Source organism: Coregonus clupeaformis, chromosome 29, assembly GCF_020615455.1.
Source record: "Coregonus clupeaformis isolate EN_2021a chromosome 29, ASM2061545v1, whole genome shotgun sequence".
Taxonomy (NCBI): Eukaryota; Metazoa; Chordata; class Actinopteri; order Salmoniformes; family Salmonidae; genus Coregonus; species Coregonus clupeaformis.
In genome coordinates, this window is record NC_059220.1 from 31,076,559 (window position 1) to 31,092,780 (window position 16,222).

General features: G+C 42.5%; 2 protein-coding genes across 5 annotated transcripts in view; both read right to left on the reverse strand.

Moving 5' to 3' along the window:
* Positions 1-206: 206 nt before the first annotated feature.
* Positions 207-6,366, reverse strand: LOC121545031 (kelch repeat and BTB domain-containing protein 11-like). The gene is made up of 2 exons (XM_041855376.2): positions 5,732-6,366; positions 207-4,675 (listed from the first exon to the last, which is right to left on the reverse strand). The coding sequence occupies exon 2, from the start codon at positions 4,559-4,561 to the stop codon at positions 2,402-2,404; it is 2,160 nt and encodes a 719-aa protein (XP_041711310.2). The 5' UTR covers positions 4,562-4,675; positions 5,732-6,366; the 3' UTR covers positions 207-2,401.
* A 5,361-nt stretch (positions 6,367-11,727) lies between these two features.
* LOC121545032 (rho guanine nucleotide exchange factor 10) overlaps positions 11,728-16,222 on the reverse strand; it is a 75,739-nt gene continuing 71,244 nt past the window's right edge. For 2 of the 4 annotated variants that reach the window (XM_041855379.1, XM_041855377.1), the window contains 3 exons: positions 15,646-15,768; positions 13,299-13,818; positions 11,728-13,126 (listed from right to left, as the gene is read on the reverse strand). In XM_041855379.1, coding sequence (XP_041711313.1) covers positions 13,093-13,126; positions 13,299-13,818; positions 15,646-15,768 — 677 coding nt within the window. In that variant the 3' untranslated portion in view covers positions 11,728-13,092. Of the gene's footprint in view, positions 13,127-13,254; positions 13,819-15,645; positions 15,769-16,222 lie in introns of all 4 variants that reach the window. The other 2 variants (XM_041855380.1, XM_041855378.1) reach the window with 1 other exon arrangement.

Consider the following 16,222-nt stretch of genomic DNA (forward strand, 5'->3'; position numbering starts at 1 on the left):
TTATTATAGTGAATTAATCTGTTTTCATTCAAGAGAGAAATGATAAGCACAGGACGTGTTACAGTCATTGTCCAGTAGGTGGCACTTCTGTACCAAGTGAAAATAAAAGTCTATATCAGAGCACTGCTCCTCAGCAGTTATAATTAAGGACCTCTCCATCTATACTGCAAAACACACTCTATAGAGAATGACACTGACACTTTTTTCAAACACAAAATATTTTATTTTCAGCACTTAGTTTTGACTGAAATACATCATGAAACAGTTAGTTTGTTAGCTGTTACTTATAATAATTAACAGTAAGAAAGCCTTCAACCAACACTGTACTTTCAAGTCATTCATCATTGCAATATTAAGTCCAAAGCCAACAGGCCATAAGAGCTTCACTACACACTGACACCAGCCAGTAAAATAACAAACTATTAAGTCCAACCACATCCACTCTGTCACAAAAGTTACAACTGCCTCTTGGAGATACTGCCTCTCAGAGATACTGTTAAAATGTGATGGTAGCATTTCCTTCACCAAATAAATTCCTCTGAATCAAATCCCACAGATTAACAAAACTCCCATTGATGTATTATTGCAAAAAGCAAACAAATATGTCTAATTTCCAAGAAAGAGCAATGAGATGGAGTGCTATTTGACCAGCTCCAATATTGTATTAAAGTGCACTAGGGATTTGGCATACCTTAGCAGAACAGATTAACATTGAGCTGAAGTTGATGAAAAGTGTGCTTCCTACTAAATTAGATGATTATGCATAATAAATGGATGGAATAAAACTGACAGGCCATGGCTACACAGCAAAGTAGGATACATCATCTTATATGGGCAAACGGCTTCATCATCATAAATTATACTGAAATAGTCAAGTACTTGTGAGGCAGTTCAACAGTATCCGAAAGCGCATCCTATGTATGCTAGTCACAGTCTTTCTGGCTGGCTCATCAAATACTTGTGGGAGATGACAACGTAATAGCGTTTTCATTATCGGCAGGACAAGGGCAAATTCTTCAGTCCTGCATAGGAGCAATGACTCCTCACTTCTCTGAAGAATGTTAAAGAATAGTGTAGCAGCAAGTGTGGTGCCCTTGTTTCACAGCAACGTTGATACATTGTTGCTAATACTATTGCTTAGTGTTGCGTGTGAATGTAGAGAGGCCACATTCATGTTTTTGATTTGGAATATTTTCAACCAATGTCTGAAAGGGTTTGATGTGTTATTATCAGACTATATCAGACTATACCAGACTATTTTGTCTTTGGCAAATGTGATAGTCAAGGACCAGGCCCCTAAGAGTGAACAGTGAGCAGTAAGAATTGTCCCTCATATCTATGCTGACTCAATCCTGTAAACATCTGTGCACACCTAAGACCCGTTTCAATCAAACTCAGTAACTTAACCCGATCCCCAGGGTCAGTCAAAAACACCACTCTTCTTGTGCTGCAATAATTCACCTTCGGATTCATGTACACCACAAAACAATGTTTGTAGTGTGTTGAAACTCAACTCAACTGTATGTAGAGTGTTGTCTTTGACGAAACCTGGAAGGCTGGTTATTGGTTCTGAATGAATAGGTGGGTCTGGTTCTGAATTAATAGGTAGGTACTGGTTTTGAACCTAATTCACTAATAAGTGCATTGTGCTCTTCAACATAATTCCTTGACTATATATTATTATTATTATTATTACTATCTGTAATGGTAGAATAGCATTATTGTAGAAGATATACAGTATGTGGCTTATTTCCTCCTTCTGTTCAATGGCCTTGTGAAGTCATGTCAAAGGCAGTTCTGATATCGGGCCTTGGTGCCGTGTGAATGTTATTTCCCCTCCCACTGTTTCTTCATAGAGCAATGTTACAGAGCAGACATCACCACTGTAGCAGGCCTTGTACTGTAAGAGATGAAGCTGCTTATGTGTTTGCTTGTTTCATTTAGATAAGACCTGTGTGTGCCAGCTATGTGTCAGTCAGAACATACTTTATCTGTCCCTTCACTCAGACAATTCCAACTCTGATGTGAGATGTTTGTCTAAAAGCGACCAGCCAGCCAACAGAATTATAAACAATATGTATTCTAAATATCTGCAATAACAAAAATGCACAATACAAACTGAACACAGGGAAATACACAAAAAAACATATGTACGTGTCATTATCTCATTATGTACAGTCAGATCCATTTCTGGTTGCACTCATTCAACATGTAAAAGTCATCCTCGTTAAGGCTTGTCCTGTAGATACTGTAACTGGCCATGCAAAAAAAACACATTCCATTACGAGCAGGTAAACTGGACAGGGGAAAATAAAGCTGACTTTGAAACATTTTCATTATATTTTAAGGTCCACTATATTCTGTTGATGGGCTTCTGTAATGTAGCATAATTGGTACATGGTCACATCACAGGAGTCTTTTCAGGCAGACTGAGGATGAAAGGGAACAGTATGCCCTTAGCTTCCAGTGGTGGCCTCAGAGGTTCCTCTACAAAGTAAGACCCGTCCTCCTCCACTATAAACTGCAGAATCTGAGTCTTGTTCACACAATAGATGCAGTTTCCAATGACGGCACACCTGAACGGCAAAGGGGTGCCCTGTCGCTGCGACACACAGTCGTGCCACATTTTCACTATAGTGTTGTACCTGAACACATTGACCCCCTGGTCACGGTTGACGTCAAACCTGTAGATGAAGCTTTTCAGGGCCACCATGTCGGTTGACTTCTTCCTGCTGTTGTTGTAGGGGCACTCCTGCCACTCGTCCCTCTTAGGGTCGTATTTTAGGAGACGGTAGAACAGAGACCCTCCAGAAACATAGAGCTCTCCATTACATGAGGTGGCTTCATGGGCCACTGCAAACGCCCCTTTGGGTAAGGGAGCCACCGTGGTCCATCTGTCTGTCCGAGGATCGTACTTCTCCACTGTGAACAAACACTCCCCTCCTATGGCGTACAGGTTACCTTCCATAGACACTAGCTTGAGCTGCGACCGTGCCTGGTTGAGCGGCCGAACCTCGCTCCAGCGGTTAGTGATGGGGTTATAACAAAATACCTTGTCTGAGACCTTGCCCTTGTCCCCAAATCCCTTTATCCCACCGGCCACAAACAGGTAGTTGTACATGGTGCAGATCCCACAGCCCTTAGTGTTAATGTCCTCCGGCATCAGAGTCAGAGGTCTCCAGTCATTGGCTGCCTCGTTGAAGTAGTAAATCATGTGGTTCTCCTCGAAGGAAGCCAAGGACAGAGGGCTCTGCGGTCGACTGTTACAGCGACTCTGAGGTCGGCTCCCGACGTGGTCGAACACATCGTTGATCTCAGCGACCATCAGGGACCTCTTTCCCTCCATTCTCTTCTTCAGGACCAGATCCCTCTCCGACCCCGTCAGATGTCCGTACACCGCTTGGTCCCGCAGGATCTGGAGGAAATTGTCACTCATGAAGCGATAGGCCGTCTCCTTCAGTTCGTTAAGTCGTTGCTTCTTGGCGATAGTTAGAATCTCGTAGCAGTTCTCTGCTGTGACCTGCTCTGAGATGGTATCCATAGCAGCCTGGACGGCACATGGGATCTGTAAGATCTTAGCTCCTGTGATCACCTCTACCACATTGTCCTTGTGTACATTCATCTGAGAGGTGTAGATATAGTCTATCAGGATGGTCAGGGTCTTGTACTTCAGCCCTTTCACTTTCAGGATGTCTCTCGACTGACGAGCCTTGAAATAGTCACTCTTCTCTGCCAGAACAGACTTGTGAACACTGATTTTCTGGCCACCGACTTCGATCACTAAATCCGGCTCCTCTTTAGGCGTTGTGTTACTGACCCCACCATGGCCACTACTGTCCCTGCATCCTTGGCTCGACTCAAGCCCTGACTGTCCATACAATGTGTCATATTCTGTGGCAGAGCTGTGGCTGAACAAGCGCTCCAGCTCTTGTATGGTTGGCTGGTTGTCCGCGGTGATACAATGAGTGTCAGGCGCGGCGGTCCCCTGCTCCGGGGAGGCGGTGACGTTTGTGATGTGACACTGACTCCTCACTATGCTCTCTCTGTAGAGGGACAGGGACCCTTCCACTTCCTCTCTGACCACTCCCTTGAAGCATAGAGAGGGACCCACACTGCAGGGCACTTTGGCCCTCGCCCCATTCATATCCTCACTGATACCGTTTCTGCCATGAGTACAGTTCTGGTCTCTACCAGCATCAAGCTTGGGTATGTGAGATGTATTTGCTTGATGAGAAAGATCAGTAATGTGAAACTGATCTGTATTTGAGATGTATGATCCATCACCCTGTGGATGGTCAAAGTGATGATTCCCAATCACCGTACCACCATCCAACAAGTACTCCTTTGTAACTGGTGTGCTCTGTCGACAGAATCCTTGGTCGTCCAGTATGAATCCCAGGTCTGGAGCATTGGTGTTCCCCTCCTGCTTCAGTGGGAGGGGACAGACACCCCCATCCTCATCAGAGGGGGAGGAGAGGAGGTCAGAGCAGACGGGATGGTGGAAAATGACGTCTGCCTCCACTGTGTGCACCCCTCCTCCCTGTCTCTGTCTGTCATTCATCCTGTCTGATCAGAGCTAGTGGTAGTCCAGATCCTCAGTGATCATACTGAGGAGAATCCAACAGAATCTTCTAGAATCACTGCTCCAGATCTTGGCAGGTCTCGTCCCTTGAACCTATTTGACACGTTAGGGGAGAAGAGAAATATATGAAAAGTCAATGAAAGTCAATACTGCTTCGATGGCAAGTTTCAAAGAACTAAAACGTAAATTGTTGCCAGTGCTACTTGAAAACTCTGAGGGGCGCCCTTACTCCACAAGCAACAAATGGAGCCAACTTTGGTATATCTTCAGAGCTTTGTGGAGTAGCTTTTGTTTTCTACAAATTCTATTTAAAACATAACATTATTAAATTCTACAGATATTATTATAGGGGTCTAATTGCACATTTGGCACTTGTTGTGCAGGAAAATATTAATTCAAGTGCTATTATTAAGAGATTAGACATAGTGAATGGAATAACAAGTGAATTATTGTTGCTATTAACTGCTAACACACATGACCTACCTATTGGATGATCATTCTAATCTATTTGTGTTATTCACGACCCAGTGGGAGACGGACACATAGGGTGCATGCTCAGTGGCCTCTGCTCTGACTGCTAGATAGATTAATCCTGAATATGATGGGAGAGGAAAGCCGTTCACGCGCACATTTCACTGTCAAATTGTGTATTATAAACTGGTTGGTTCGAGCCCTGAATGCTGATTGGCTGACAGCCGTGGTGTATCAGACCGTATACCACGGGTATGACAAAACATTTATTTATACTGCTCTAAATACGTTGGTAACCAGTTTATAATAGCAATAAGGCACCTCGGGGGTTTGTGGTATATGGCCAATATACCACGGCTAAGGCCTGTATCCAGGCACTCAGCGTTGTGTCGTGAAAAGAACAGCCCTTAGCCATGGTATATTGGCCACATACCACACCCCCTCAGGCTTTATTGCTTAAATAGAAACCAAATTCTAGTACAATAATTCATATATTGATTTATCACAATGCGAAGAAATATAAATAGGGAAATTGTGCACAATATAATTGTAAGGCAAGCAATTATTCTAGGCTAAATGTACAATTAAAGATTGGAAATGGAAAGTCGAGTCATATAAAAAAACATTGGCCTAAATAATATAATTATGATTATTATTATAGTATAGCCAACTACTTACGTCTTTATGTCTGTGGTGAAGCGGCAGCGCAGTTCAACAGACCGTTTTCATCAGTCTCACACACACAAAGGCCAGTTATGTAAGGGAGCCCCGATCCTGAAAATTGGAGAACCTCACAAATGCAAGACAGCTGTCTTTTCCCTCATAGAGATAATTTCGTAAATGTGAAGAAGTCCTTCATTACATGTCCCTTAGAGACATAGGCTATCACTTGGACAAATAGTCTCCGGGTAAATGAATCTTTGTTATTCCTTAAAAAATCATAAGAGAAAATCCACTGTAACTACATCGACGTCTTGACTAAAACAAAACGCTAACATTCATTCCAGAATTCAGTCTTTCAGATTATCTATCCATGACCGACTAATATGTTGCCAAGTAATTTCCTCCTGCAGCTCTCCAGTGCGTCTGAGCTGAGCAGTGAGCATCAAATGTCGTATTTCATCCCCACACAGTTTAAAATCAGTCCAGCATAGATCCCTCTCCGCTGCCCCGAATGTGTTTAGATTTTTTACAGTAGGCTACAGTCCGACAGTTATTGATCTAGACCACACACCCTCTACACGGTTATTCCCATCAGAGCCTGCAACACACACGCGCTGGAGGCAAATCGACGTGAAAATGCGAAATTCCTTCACACGCCTTTGTGCGCGAGATGTCATGGGGGAAACTCAGCGATCTGCGCACCTGCGTGCGTTAGAAGACGCTGTCATTGCAAGACCCTACTACAGCCTCTTATAGAAAAGGCCCTACTTCAAAAGCAAAGCCAAAGGACAACAAATCTGTTGTTCACTAGACAACATACACATTTGTGTTTCCCTAGTGGGGTATTGTAATTATAAAGACTAATGTGTCCACATTAAAATGTACTAGGGCTACTGCCTTCTGCTTGGCATGCTACAACATACAATCATATTTTAGTCTGAAAGGAAGAGCATTGCTTCAACCTGCCATGTAAACCATGGGTTACAGTGCATTCAGAAAGTATTCAGACCCCTTGGCTTTTTCCACATTTCGTTGTTACAGCCTTATTTTTTGCAAATGTATAATAAAAAATAAAAAAAATAAAAAAATACCTTATTTACAGAAATATTCAGACCCTTTGCTATGAAACTCAAAATTGAGCTCCGGTGCATCCTGTTTCCATTGATCAACCTTGAGATGTTTCTACAACTTCCACCTGTGGTAAATTCAATTGATTGGACATGATTTGAAAAGGCACACACCTGTCTATATAAGGTCCCACAGTTGACAGTGCATGTCAGAGCAGAAACCAAGCCATGAGGTCGAAGGAATTGTCCGTAGAGCTCCGAGACAGGATTGTGTCAAGGCACAGATCTGGGGAAGGGTACCAAAACATTTCTGCAGCATTGAAGGTCCCCAAGAACACAGTGGCCTCCATCACTCTTAAATGGAAGAAGTTTGGAACCACCTAGACTCTTCCTAGAGCTGGCCACCCGGCCAAACTGAGCAATCGGGGGAGAAGGGCCTTAGTCAGGGAGTTGACCAAGAACCCGATGATCACTCTGACAGAGCTCCAGAGTTCCTCTGTAGAGATGGGAGAACCTTCCAGAAGGACAACCATCTCTGCAGCATTCCACCAATCAGGCCTTTATGGTAGAGTGGCCAGATGGAAGCCACTCAGTAAAAGGCACATGACAGCACACTTGGAGTTTGCCAAAAGGCACCTAAAGACTCTCAGACCATGAGAAACAAAATTATCTGGTCTGATGAAACCAAGATTGAGCTCTTCGGCCTGAATACCAAGCTTCACGTCTGGAGGAAACCTGGCACCTTCCCTACGGTGAAGCATGGTGGTGGCAGCATCATGCTGTGGGGATGTTTTTCAGCGGCAGGGCCTGGGAGACTAGTCAGGATCGAGGGAAAGATGAACGGAGCAAAGTACAGAGATCCTTGATGAAAAACTGCTCCAGAGCGCTCAGGACCTCAGACTGGGTCAAAGGTTCACCTTCCATCAGGACAATGACCCTAAGCACACAGCCAAGACAACGCAGGACTGGCTTTGGGACAAGTGTCTGAATGTCCTTGAGTGGCCCAACCAGAGCCCGGACTTCAACCCGATCGAACATCTCGGGAGAGACCTGAAAATAGCTGTGCAGCAATGCTCCCCATCCAACCTGACAAAGCTTGAGAGGATCTGCAGAGAAGAATGTTAGAAACTCCCCAAATACAGGTGTGCCAAGCTTGTAGCTTCATACCCAAGAAGACTCAAGGCTGTAATCGCTTCTAAAGTTGCTTCAGCAAAGTACTGAGTAAAGGGTCTGAATACTTATGCATGTGATATTTCCGTTTTTTATTTATAATACATTTGCAAAAATGTCAAATAAACAGTTTTTTCTTTGTCATTATGGTGTATTGTTTGTAGATTGATGAGGGGAAAGGCTGTAATGTAACAAAATGTGGAAAACTTCAAAGGTTCTGAATATTTTCAGAATGCACTGCAATGCCTTCAGAAAGTATTCATACCACTTGACTCGTTCCACATTTTGTTGTGTTACAGCCTGGATTCAAAATTGATTACATTTTGTTTTTTTCTCACCCATCTACACACAATACCCCATAATGACAAAGGGGGAAAATGTTTTTCGATTTTCAAGCCGATTTAAGTCAGAACTGTAACTATGCACTCAGGAACATTCAATATGGTCTTTGTAAGCAACTCCAGTCTATAATTGGTCTTGTGTTTTAGGTTATTGTCAAGCTGAAAGGTGAATTTGTCTAGTAGTGTCTGTTGGAAAGCAGACTGAACCAGGTTTTCCTCTAGGATTTTGCCTGTGCTTAGCTCTCTTCTGTTTCTTTTTATCCTACAAAACTGCCTAGTCCTTGCCGACGCTTGAAAATATGAAGTGGTACTCATTGATGTGTTGGATTTGTCCCAAACATAACACTTTGTATTAGGACATAAAGTTCATTTCTTTGCTAAATTTTTTGCAGTTTTACTTTAGTGCCTTATTGTAAACAGGATGCATGTTTTTGAATATTTTTATCCTTCTTTTCACTCTGTCATTTAGGTTAGTATTGTGGAGTAACTACAATGTTGTTGATCCATCCTCAGTTTTCTCATATCACAGCCAGTAAACTCTGTAACTGTTTTAAAGTCACCATTGGCCTCATGGTGAAATCCCTGAGCGGTTTCCTTCCTCTCCGGCAACTGAGTTAGGAAGAACGCCTGTATATTTGTAGTGACTGGGTGTATTGATACATCATCCAAAGTGTAATTAATAACTTCACCATGCTCAACGGGATATTCAATGTCTGTTTTCTATAATTTTTACCCACCTACCAATAAATAGGTGCCTTTCTTTGCGAGGCATTGGAAAACCTCCCTGATCTTTGTGGTTGAATCTGTGTTTGAAATTCACTGCTCGACTGAGGGACCTTACAGATAATTGTCTGTGTGGAGTACAGAGATGAGGTAGTCATTCAAAAATCATTTTCAACACTATTATTGAGTCCATGCAACTTATTATGTGACTTGTTAAACACATTTTACTTATTTAGGCTTGCCATAACAAAGCGGTTGAATACTTATTGACTCAAAACATTTCAACTTTTCATTTTTAATTAATTTGTATAAAATTCTAAAAACTTAATTCCACTTTGACATTATGGGGTATTGTGTGTGGGCCAGTGACACAACATCTCAATTTATTCCATAAATTCAGGCTGTAACACAATGAAATGTGGAAAAAGTCAATAGGTCTGAATACTTTCTGAAGGCACTGTAAATAAGCCTCTCTCTCCTTCAGGCCAGTCTCTCAAATTATTGCAAATCTGACAAAAAAAAAAATATATATATATAACCCAAATGGAAAAGAGAAAAAACAATGCGCAAACAAGTGCATCCCTTACATTTGTGAGAATATGAGGGAAAAGGTTAAGAACCAGCAAAACAACCACAATAGCTAAACATGTCAGTGTGTCTCATATCAGTATCCCAGTTAAAGACGGAGACAGTTTTATCCAGCATCCTTATCCTCCCATTCTCTGGAGGTTGCATGGCGTAACCACTGTCCTTTTAGATATAAAAATAGCTGAGCCACTCTGGGCCAACACAAGGGCACCAGAGTACAATCAGCACCATGGATTATACTGCAGCATTCCTACCTGGGACAGATGAACACAGAGAGCACAGAGAAAAAGCATGCCATGGCGACAACAAATTCAATCCATTCTAGGATTCACAATCTTCCATGTTCAGAATATAATGCATGATTGTCCATCAGTATTATCTTGAGGAGCAGACATGCCACACACAACACATCCACATGCTGTGAGGAGAGAAATCACACTCACACACAGCCATTCTGTCACAGACCATTGACAGTTCTCCATGGAAACCATGCAGGATCCGAAAAAACAAACAGTGTGCTTGCGAGTCAAGGCTATCCCCCAGTGTGATGAATGACAACAGTCAGACAGGGCAGAAGCCTGGGATTGCTCTGCTTTTTGCGCAATCATGTGACATAGCAAGATTTTATCCAGTATTTTAAGCCTTATCAAGAAATGAGAATTACACCAAAAATGAAAGCAATGGTCTGAGGATGGCGCTGGAGCATCTGACATAGAAAGAAAAGGGGACAGTTAACCTTTAAGTAAAGGTTAAAATCCAGGCATGCCACATGATTGTCCAAAAGCAGGGCCCTAGATACAGTATGTGTTACTGAGGTGCTGCTGGTCTGTATATCTCCACTGGTTAATAAATACAGTCTGTAGCCTACTTCATCACTGTGGTTGAACTTTACCCCCAAGACAGAATAGTCATCAGGACATTAGATAAATGAGACATCCTGTGAAAAATGTTTGGGTTCACGATACAGCACATTCGATTAGAGTAAGCTATTACTGGAATAATATGGTATAAGGGGAATCATTTGGATAAGGCAGGGACACTGAACTTCAAGTTCTACAATATATTTGCATTAACACAGATAATACAGTAATACATTTCAACATGATTGTGTAACACTATGTGGGCGGCATGAAACAAAGAAGTTCCTGACCAGCTGAGAGAATGAGAGCACATGCAATCCTCAGGAACTGCATCACCCTCAGTTCTTACTGCACTCCGGGCAAAAGCTTGTCCTTACATGAATTGATAGCAGCACATCATCCAGAAGGTTAGATTAACAAAGCTATTCTTGCAGCACATATTTCAGGGTTGGAAAGGTTACTTTCTCAATGTAATCCTAGGTTACTTTCTAAATGTAATCCTTACAGTTCCTAGTTACCTGTCCAAAACTGCAATCAGTAATGTAACATTTGGATTAGCCAAACTCAGTAACGTAATCTGATTACTTTGTAACTTTTGGATTACTTTCCCCTTAAAGGAAAACTCCACCCAAAAACTGCATCATATGGGGATGAGTTCTGTATTCTGAAAGTTACATATCTTGAAAACTTGATTGCTGACAAGCAAAACATTTTGGGATTATGTCAACAATGGACTAATGAAACAAATACCAAATGATCATTTTGGGGTGTAATTTTTCTTTAAGAGGCATTAGAAGAAGACAAAAAGGATCCATCAAACACATTTGGTGTGTCATCATAGTGGTCTCTGACTTGTGATCAGACTCACTCAGGTGGAACTAACTTAAACTTGCACTTTTTTTCAATGCTGAATTTCTTTTTTTTAGTCATTTAGCAGACGCTCTTATCCAGAGCGACTTACAGTTAGTGAGTGCATAAATTTTTCATACTGGCCCCCCATGGGAAATGAACCCACAACCCTGGCGTTGCAAGCGCCATGCTCTACCAACTGAGCTACAGGGGACTACGAATTGAATGTCATTGAGAAAACAGAAAGGTTTCAATGTATTTTTCCGCAAATGTACTTTTTTAATTTTAAAAGTAATCCAAGAAGTAATCATCTAGTTCTTCAAAAGTATATGTAATCTGATTACAGTTGTTTTTGATTATTATCAGATTACATGTAACCGATTACATGTTATCAGTTACTCCCCAACCTTGTATACCATTTCCTTGCCGTCTTTCTCCTTTATTTCTCAAAATACAAACCATACAGTTAGGGTTTCAGATTAACACAGGTACTAAGGTAGTGCATTCACAACATGTAGTTATGCAAACAATAAAGAAAGACCCTCAATGTTCAGTGTGGAGAGATGTATTTAGAGCTTGGCATTGAACCAAACACCTGAGGCTATACATACTGGCAGCATATGTGAAATAGCGCAACTACAGTATTTCCTTTTTGTTGATATAAGGTGAGCAAACTGAGTGTGCATACATTAAAACTAGATGAAAACAAACGTAGACATAGTATGTAAAGAAAACATAAATCTGCTGAATTAAACATTGTTTAAAGATGTGTTAATATACACAACAGAAGTACATACAAAATGTGACAAAAGTATAAAGCATTTTTTTTTTATACCCTTTAGTGACAAAACATTTATTTGGGCAAGTAACAACCCTTTCTTCTTTTAATCTGGTAACAGTTAGCGACTCTCCCTCCATTTAGGATCTCCAGGAAACCTGGCCAGCCAGGAAGTCCCATCATACCTTTCAGAAACACACCCTCCATAGCCCCCTGATGACAACTATAAGGAAATGTTTAGCTTCAGTGTTCCAGTGAAATAAGGACACCATTGCAAAGGACCTCTCCCTGACCAAATAACAAACAAGTAAGCATAACTATAAACAGACCCAATTCATAGAACATAGACTGGCCAAATGGAGATGATCATAATATGAGGGCTTTGGCCCCAAAGAATATGCCTTTACCTAACAGTGGAAGTGTCGGAGTAGACATTGTTCAAAGCCACAGAGACGAAAAGTCACTTTGCCCGACTTGTCACTCAACCTCCACATGGGAAAATGGGAATTTCTGAAATTTACGTGTCTATTTTCATACTCTCCCCCGATACAATTATTGTGCTATCAACATTGATGATCTGGCCCAATGTCTCAGTAACACAGAATATATAGCCATGTTATAACAACTGAAGAAGACAAGTAACATTTCATAGCTCCTCTATGAAAATGACATAGTAAGAATGACATTAAGGCCATATCTTCACTGGATTCATCTTCCACCACGGTGTTAACGGTTCAGGAATTGGATGCTGTAAGCAAAGTCAGGTGCCATGAATAAGTGGTTATAGTGTATTGATCCCTTGGTATTGACCCAATGGGAATGCCTCACATGTACAGAAGGCTACAGGTTTTTGGGTGGGAGACACCATAAGAAACTCTTCAAACTGTTTATGGAATGTCCTCTGAAGTATTTTTCATTGTAAGACACATGGTTGAGTTGATTAAGCCCAAAGTCCAGACAACCATGGCAATGGACATCCTTTGGAGTTGTGTCACTGACTTCAAGTAGGAACTGCAGCACCCTCAGTCTTCACCCTGAAGAGAAAGTGAGACAATAAGAGCGTGAGGAGTATGGGGAGACTTCAAAGGATTATTACTACTGTCTTATGAGTGGTTATTAAACCATTAACACTAGTGACTACTACAGTGACTATGATCCCTACCTTGCTGCACTGTGATAGTTAATCTCTAGTCTCTGGTCTCTTACATGTTGAGAAGAGGGATCTGCCACACCATAATGGTGGACACCGTCTCCTCCTGGCGGGACTGTCTGGTCTTTCTGTTGACCCTGCGGTGACCCAGCCCCCCCGACACCACCAGCAGAGAGCTGACGTCCACCTCCTTGACCCTCCTGCCCCTCTGATAACGGGCTGGGTCATTGACCAGGTCATAGATGGCCCCATCCTCAGGCCCATGCTCCAGAGAGCCCTGGGACAGAGCCAGGGAGCCACAGGAGGACGACAGGGAGTCTTGGAGTGCCATGGAGGTGCAGCCTGCCTCCCCCAGCCACACACCCCGGCCTTGAGTAGCAGCAGGAGTGGGTGTGGAGCCTGGGGGTGGAGGTGCGGAGGCCTGTGCCTTCTCCCCGTCCTGGGTGTCCCCTGGCTGGCTGGGTGGGCTGCTGCCTGGGCTGTCTGAGTTGCCTGAGGGCCGGTTGCACACGGCGGCTGCCATGGTGAGGAACTTCACTGGGCCGTTGTGGGCATGGAAAGATACCATGCCCCGTCCTACGACAGCCAAATATCCAGACACACATTACTCCATATACAGTATACACATACAAATGCACTAATCAACAGCTAACGTTACTGGAAAATAATGGTATTAACTACATACAGTGCCTTCGGAAAGTATTCAGACCCCTTGACTTTTTCCACATTTTGTTACATTACCGCCTTATTCTAAAATGGCAACAAAAAAAAAACAATCCTCAGCAATCTACCCACAACACCTCATAATGACAAAGCGAAAACAGGTTTTTGGACATTTTTGCAAATGTATAAAAAACAAAAACAGAAATACCTTATTTATATATAGTATTCAGACCCTTTGCAATGAGACTCAAAATTGAGCTCAGGTAAATCCTGTTTCTACTGATCATCCTTGTGATGTTTCTACAACTTGATTTGAGTCCAACTGTTGTAAATTCAATTGATTGGACATAGCTCCAAGACAGGATTGTGTCGAGGCACAGATCTGGGGAAGAGTACCAAAAAATGTCTGCAGCATTGAAGGTCCCCAAGAACACAGTGGCCTCCACCCTTCTTAAATGGAAGAAGTTTGGAACCACCTAGACTCTTCCTAGAGCTGGCCGCCCGGCCAAACTGAGCAATTGGGGGAAAAGGGCCTTGGTCAGGGAGGTGACCAAGAACCCAATGGTCACTCTGACAGAGCTCCAGAGTTCCTCTGTGGTAATGGGAGAACCTTCCAGAAGGTCAACCATCTCTGCAGCACTCCACCAATTAGGCCTTTATGGTAGAGTGGCCAGACACTCCTCAGTAAAAGGCACATGACAGCCCGCTTGGAGTTAGCTAAAAGGTACCTAAAGACTCTCAGCAGCAGGAACTGGGAGACTAGTCTGGATCGAGGGAAAGATGAACAGACCAAAGTACAGAGAGATCCTTGATGAAAACCTGCTCCAAAGCGCTCAGGACCTCAGACTGGTGCAAAGGTTCACCTTCCAACAGGACAACGACCCTAAGCACACAGCCAAGACAACTTCGGGACAAGTCTCTGAATGTCCTTGAGTGGCCCAGCCAGAGCCCGGACCTGAACCCGATCGAACATCTCAGGAGAGACCTAAAAATAGCTGTGCAGCAACGCTCCCCATCCAACCCGACAGAGCTTGAGAGGATCTGCAGAGAAGAATGGGAGAAACTCCCCAAATACAGGTGTGCCAAACTTGTAGCGTCATACCCAAGAAGACTCAAGGCTGTAATCGCTGCCAAAGGTGCTTCAACAAAGTACTGAGTAAAGGGTCTGAATACCTATGTAAATGTGATATTTTCGTTTTTTATTTTTAATACATCTGCAAAAATGTCTAAAAACCTGTTTTTGCTTTGTCATTATGGGGTATTATGTGTAGATCGATGAGGGGAAAAAAACTATTTCATCAATTTTATAATAAGGCTGTAATGTAACAAAATGTGGAAAAAGTCAAGGGATCTGAATACTTTCCGAATGCACTGCATGTTTGAAATTGCCTGCTTTTGGCAGAAGCCTCCAGAGACTAAGAATTCTGTAGACCGGAGGCACGCGGAAATTGGCTTTGAGTCATTATATCAATTGAGAGACAGTATCATTATAAGAAAAGCTACACTAAACTAACCAGGCAGGGCTGGGCTGGGACCTGAAGGATAATGACTGAGGCCCATTAACCCATGTTGTGCTCCATTTACAATGACATGCTATTGGCTATCAAAGTCCTTAAACACCCCTTCCCAAATCCCAATTTTTACCCTAAAACTATGATACCAAATGGATGGATTGCGATAGGAATCCTCATTGGGATGTTTTGATCATCTGGAATAATCTTCAGAAGAAGATGCACTCACCTGTGACCTTGGGGATGCCCTGTAGTCTAGGGACAGAGAGGGCCACTGTCACCCCCAGGTTGGTCCCCACCAGCAGCAGACCATGACATACCAGCAGACTGCTCACAGAGACCCTGTGGTTTCCTATGGACAGAAAATACATTGTCAACACATCTTCACAACATGAATCTGCAGAATATTAATAAAATTCTGGAAGAACTTGTAGAGAGCAGTAATCCAGTGGGCTGTAGTATTGCACAAAATGTTCTGACCACTTGGTTTTGTCAAATTATGATTTAAAAAAAAATATTTAATAGGTAATAGTTGACATTGAAGAACGACTTCTGGAGTCAAGCAGTTTGACCTCACACCATAACACAGTAGGAGATAAGTAGATATTTACAATCAGAAGTATAATCATGTCTCATAGAAATGAAAAAGAACACAGTGGTAGGGAGGGAGGTATTTCTGCTTAGTGTGTGGGGAGGTTACTAGGGCAATAACGCTTAACAGCCAATGGTCTCCAGGGCAACCGAAAGAGGAGCAGGAATATAAAAAAAGCTATTTTCACTATTGGATTATAGTCCGCCTTGAGTCA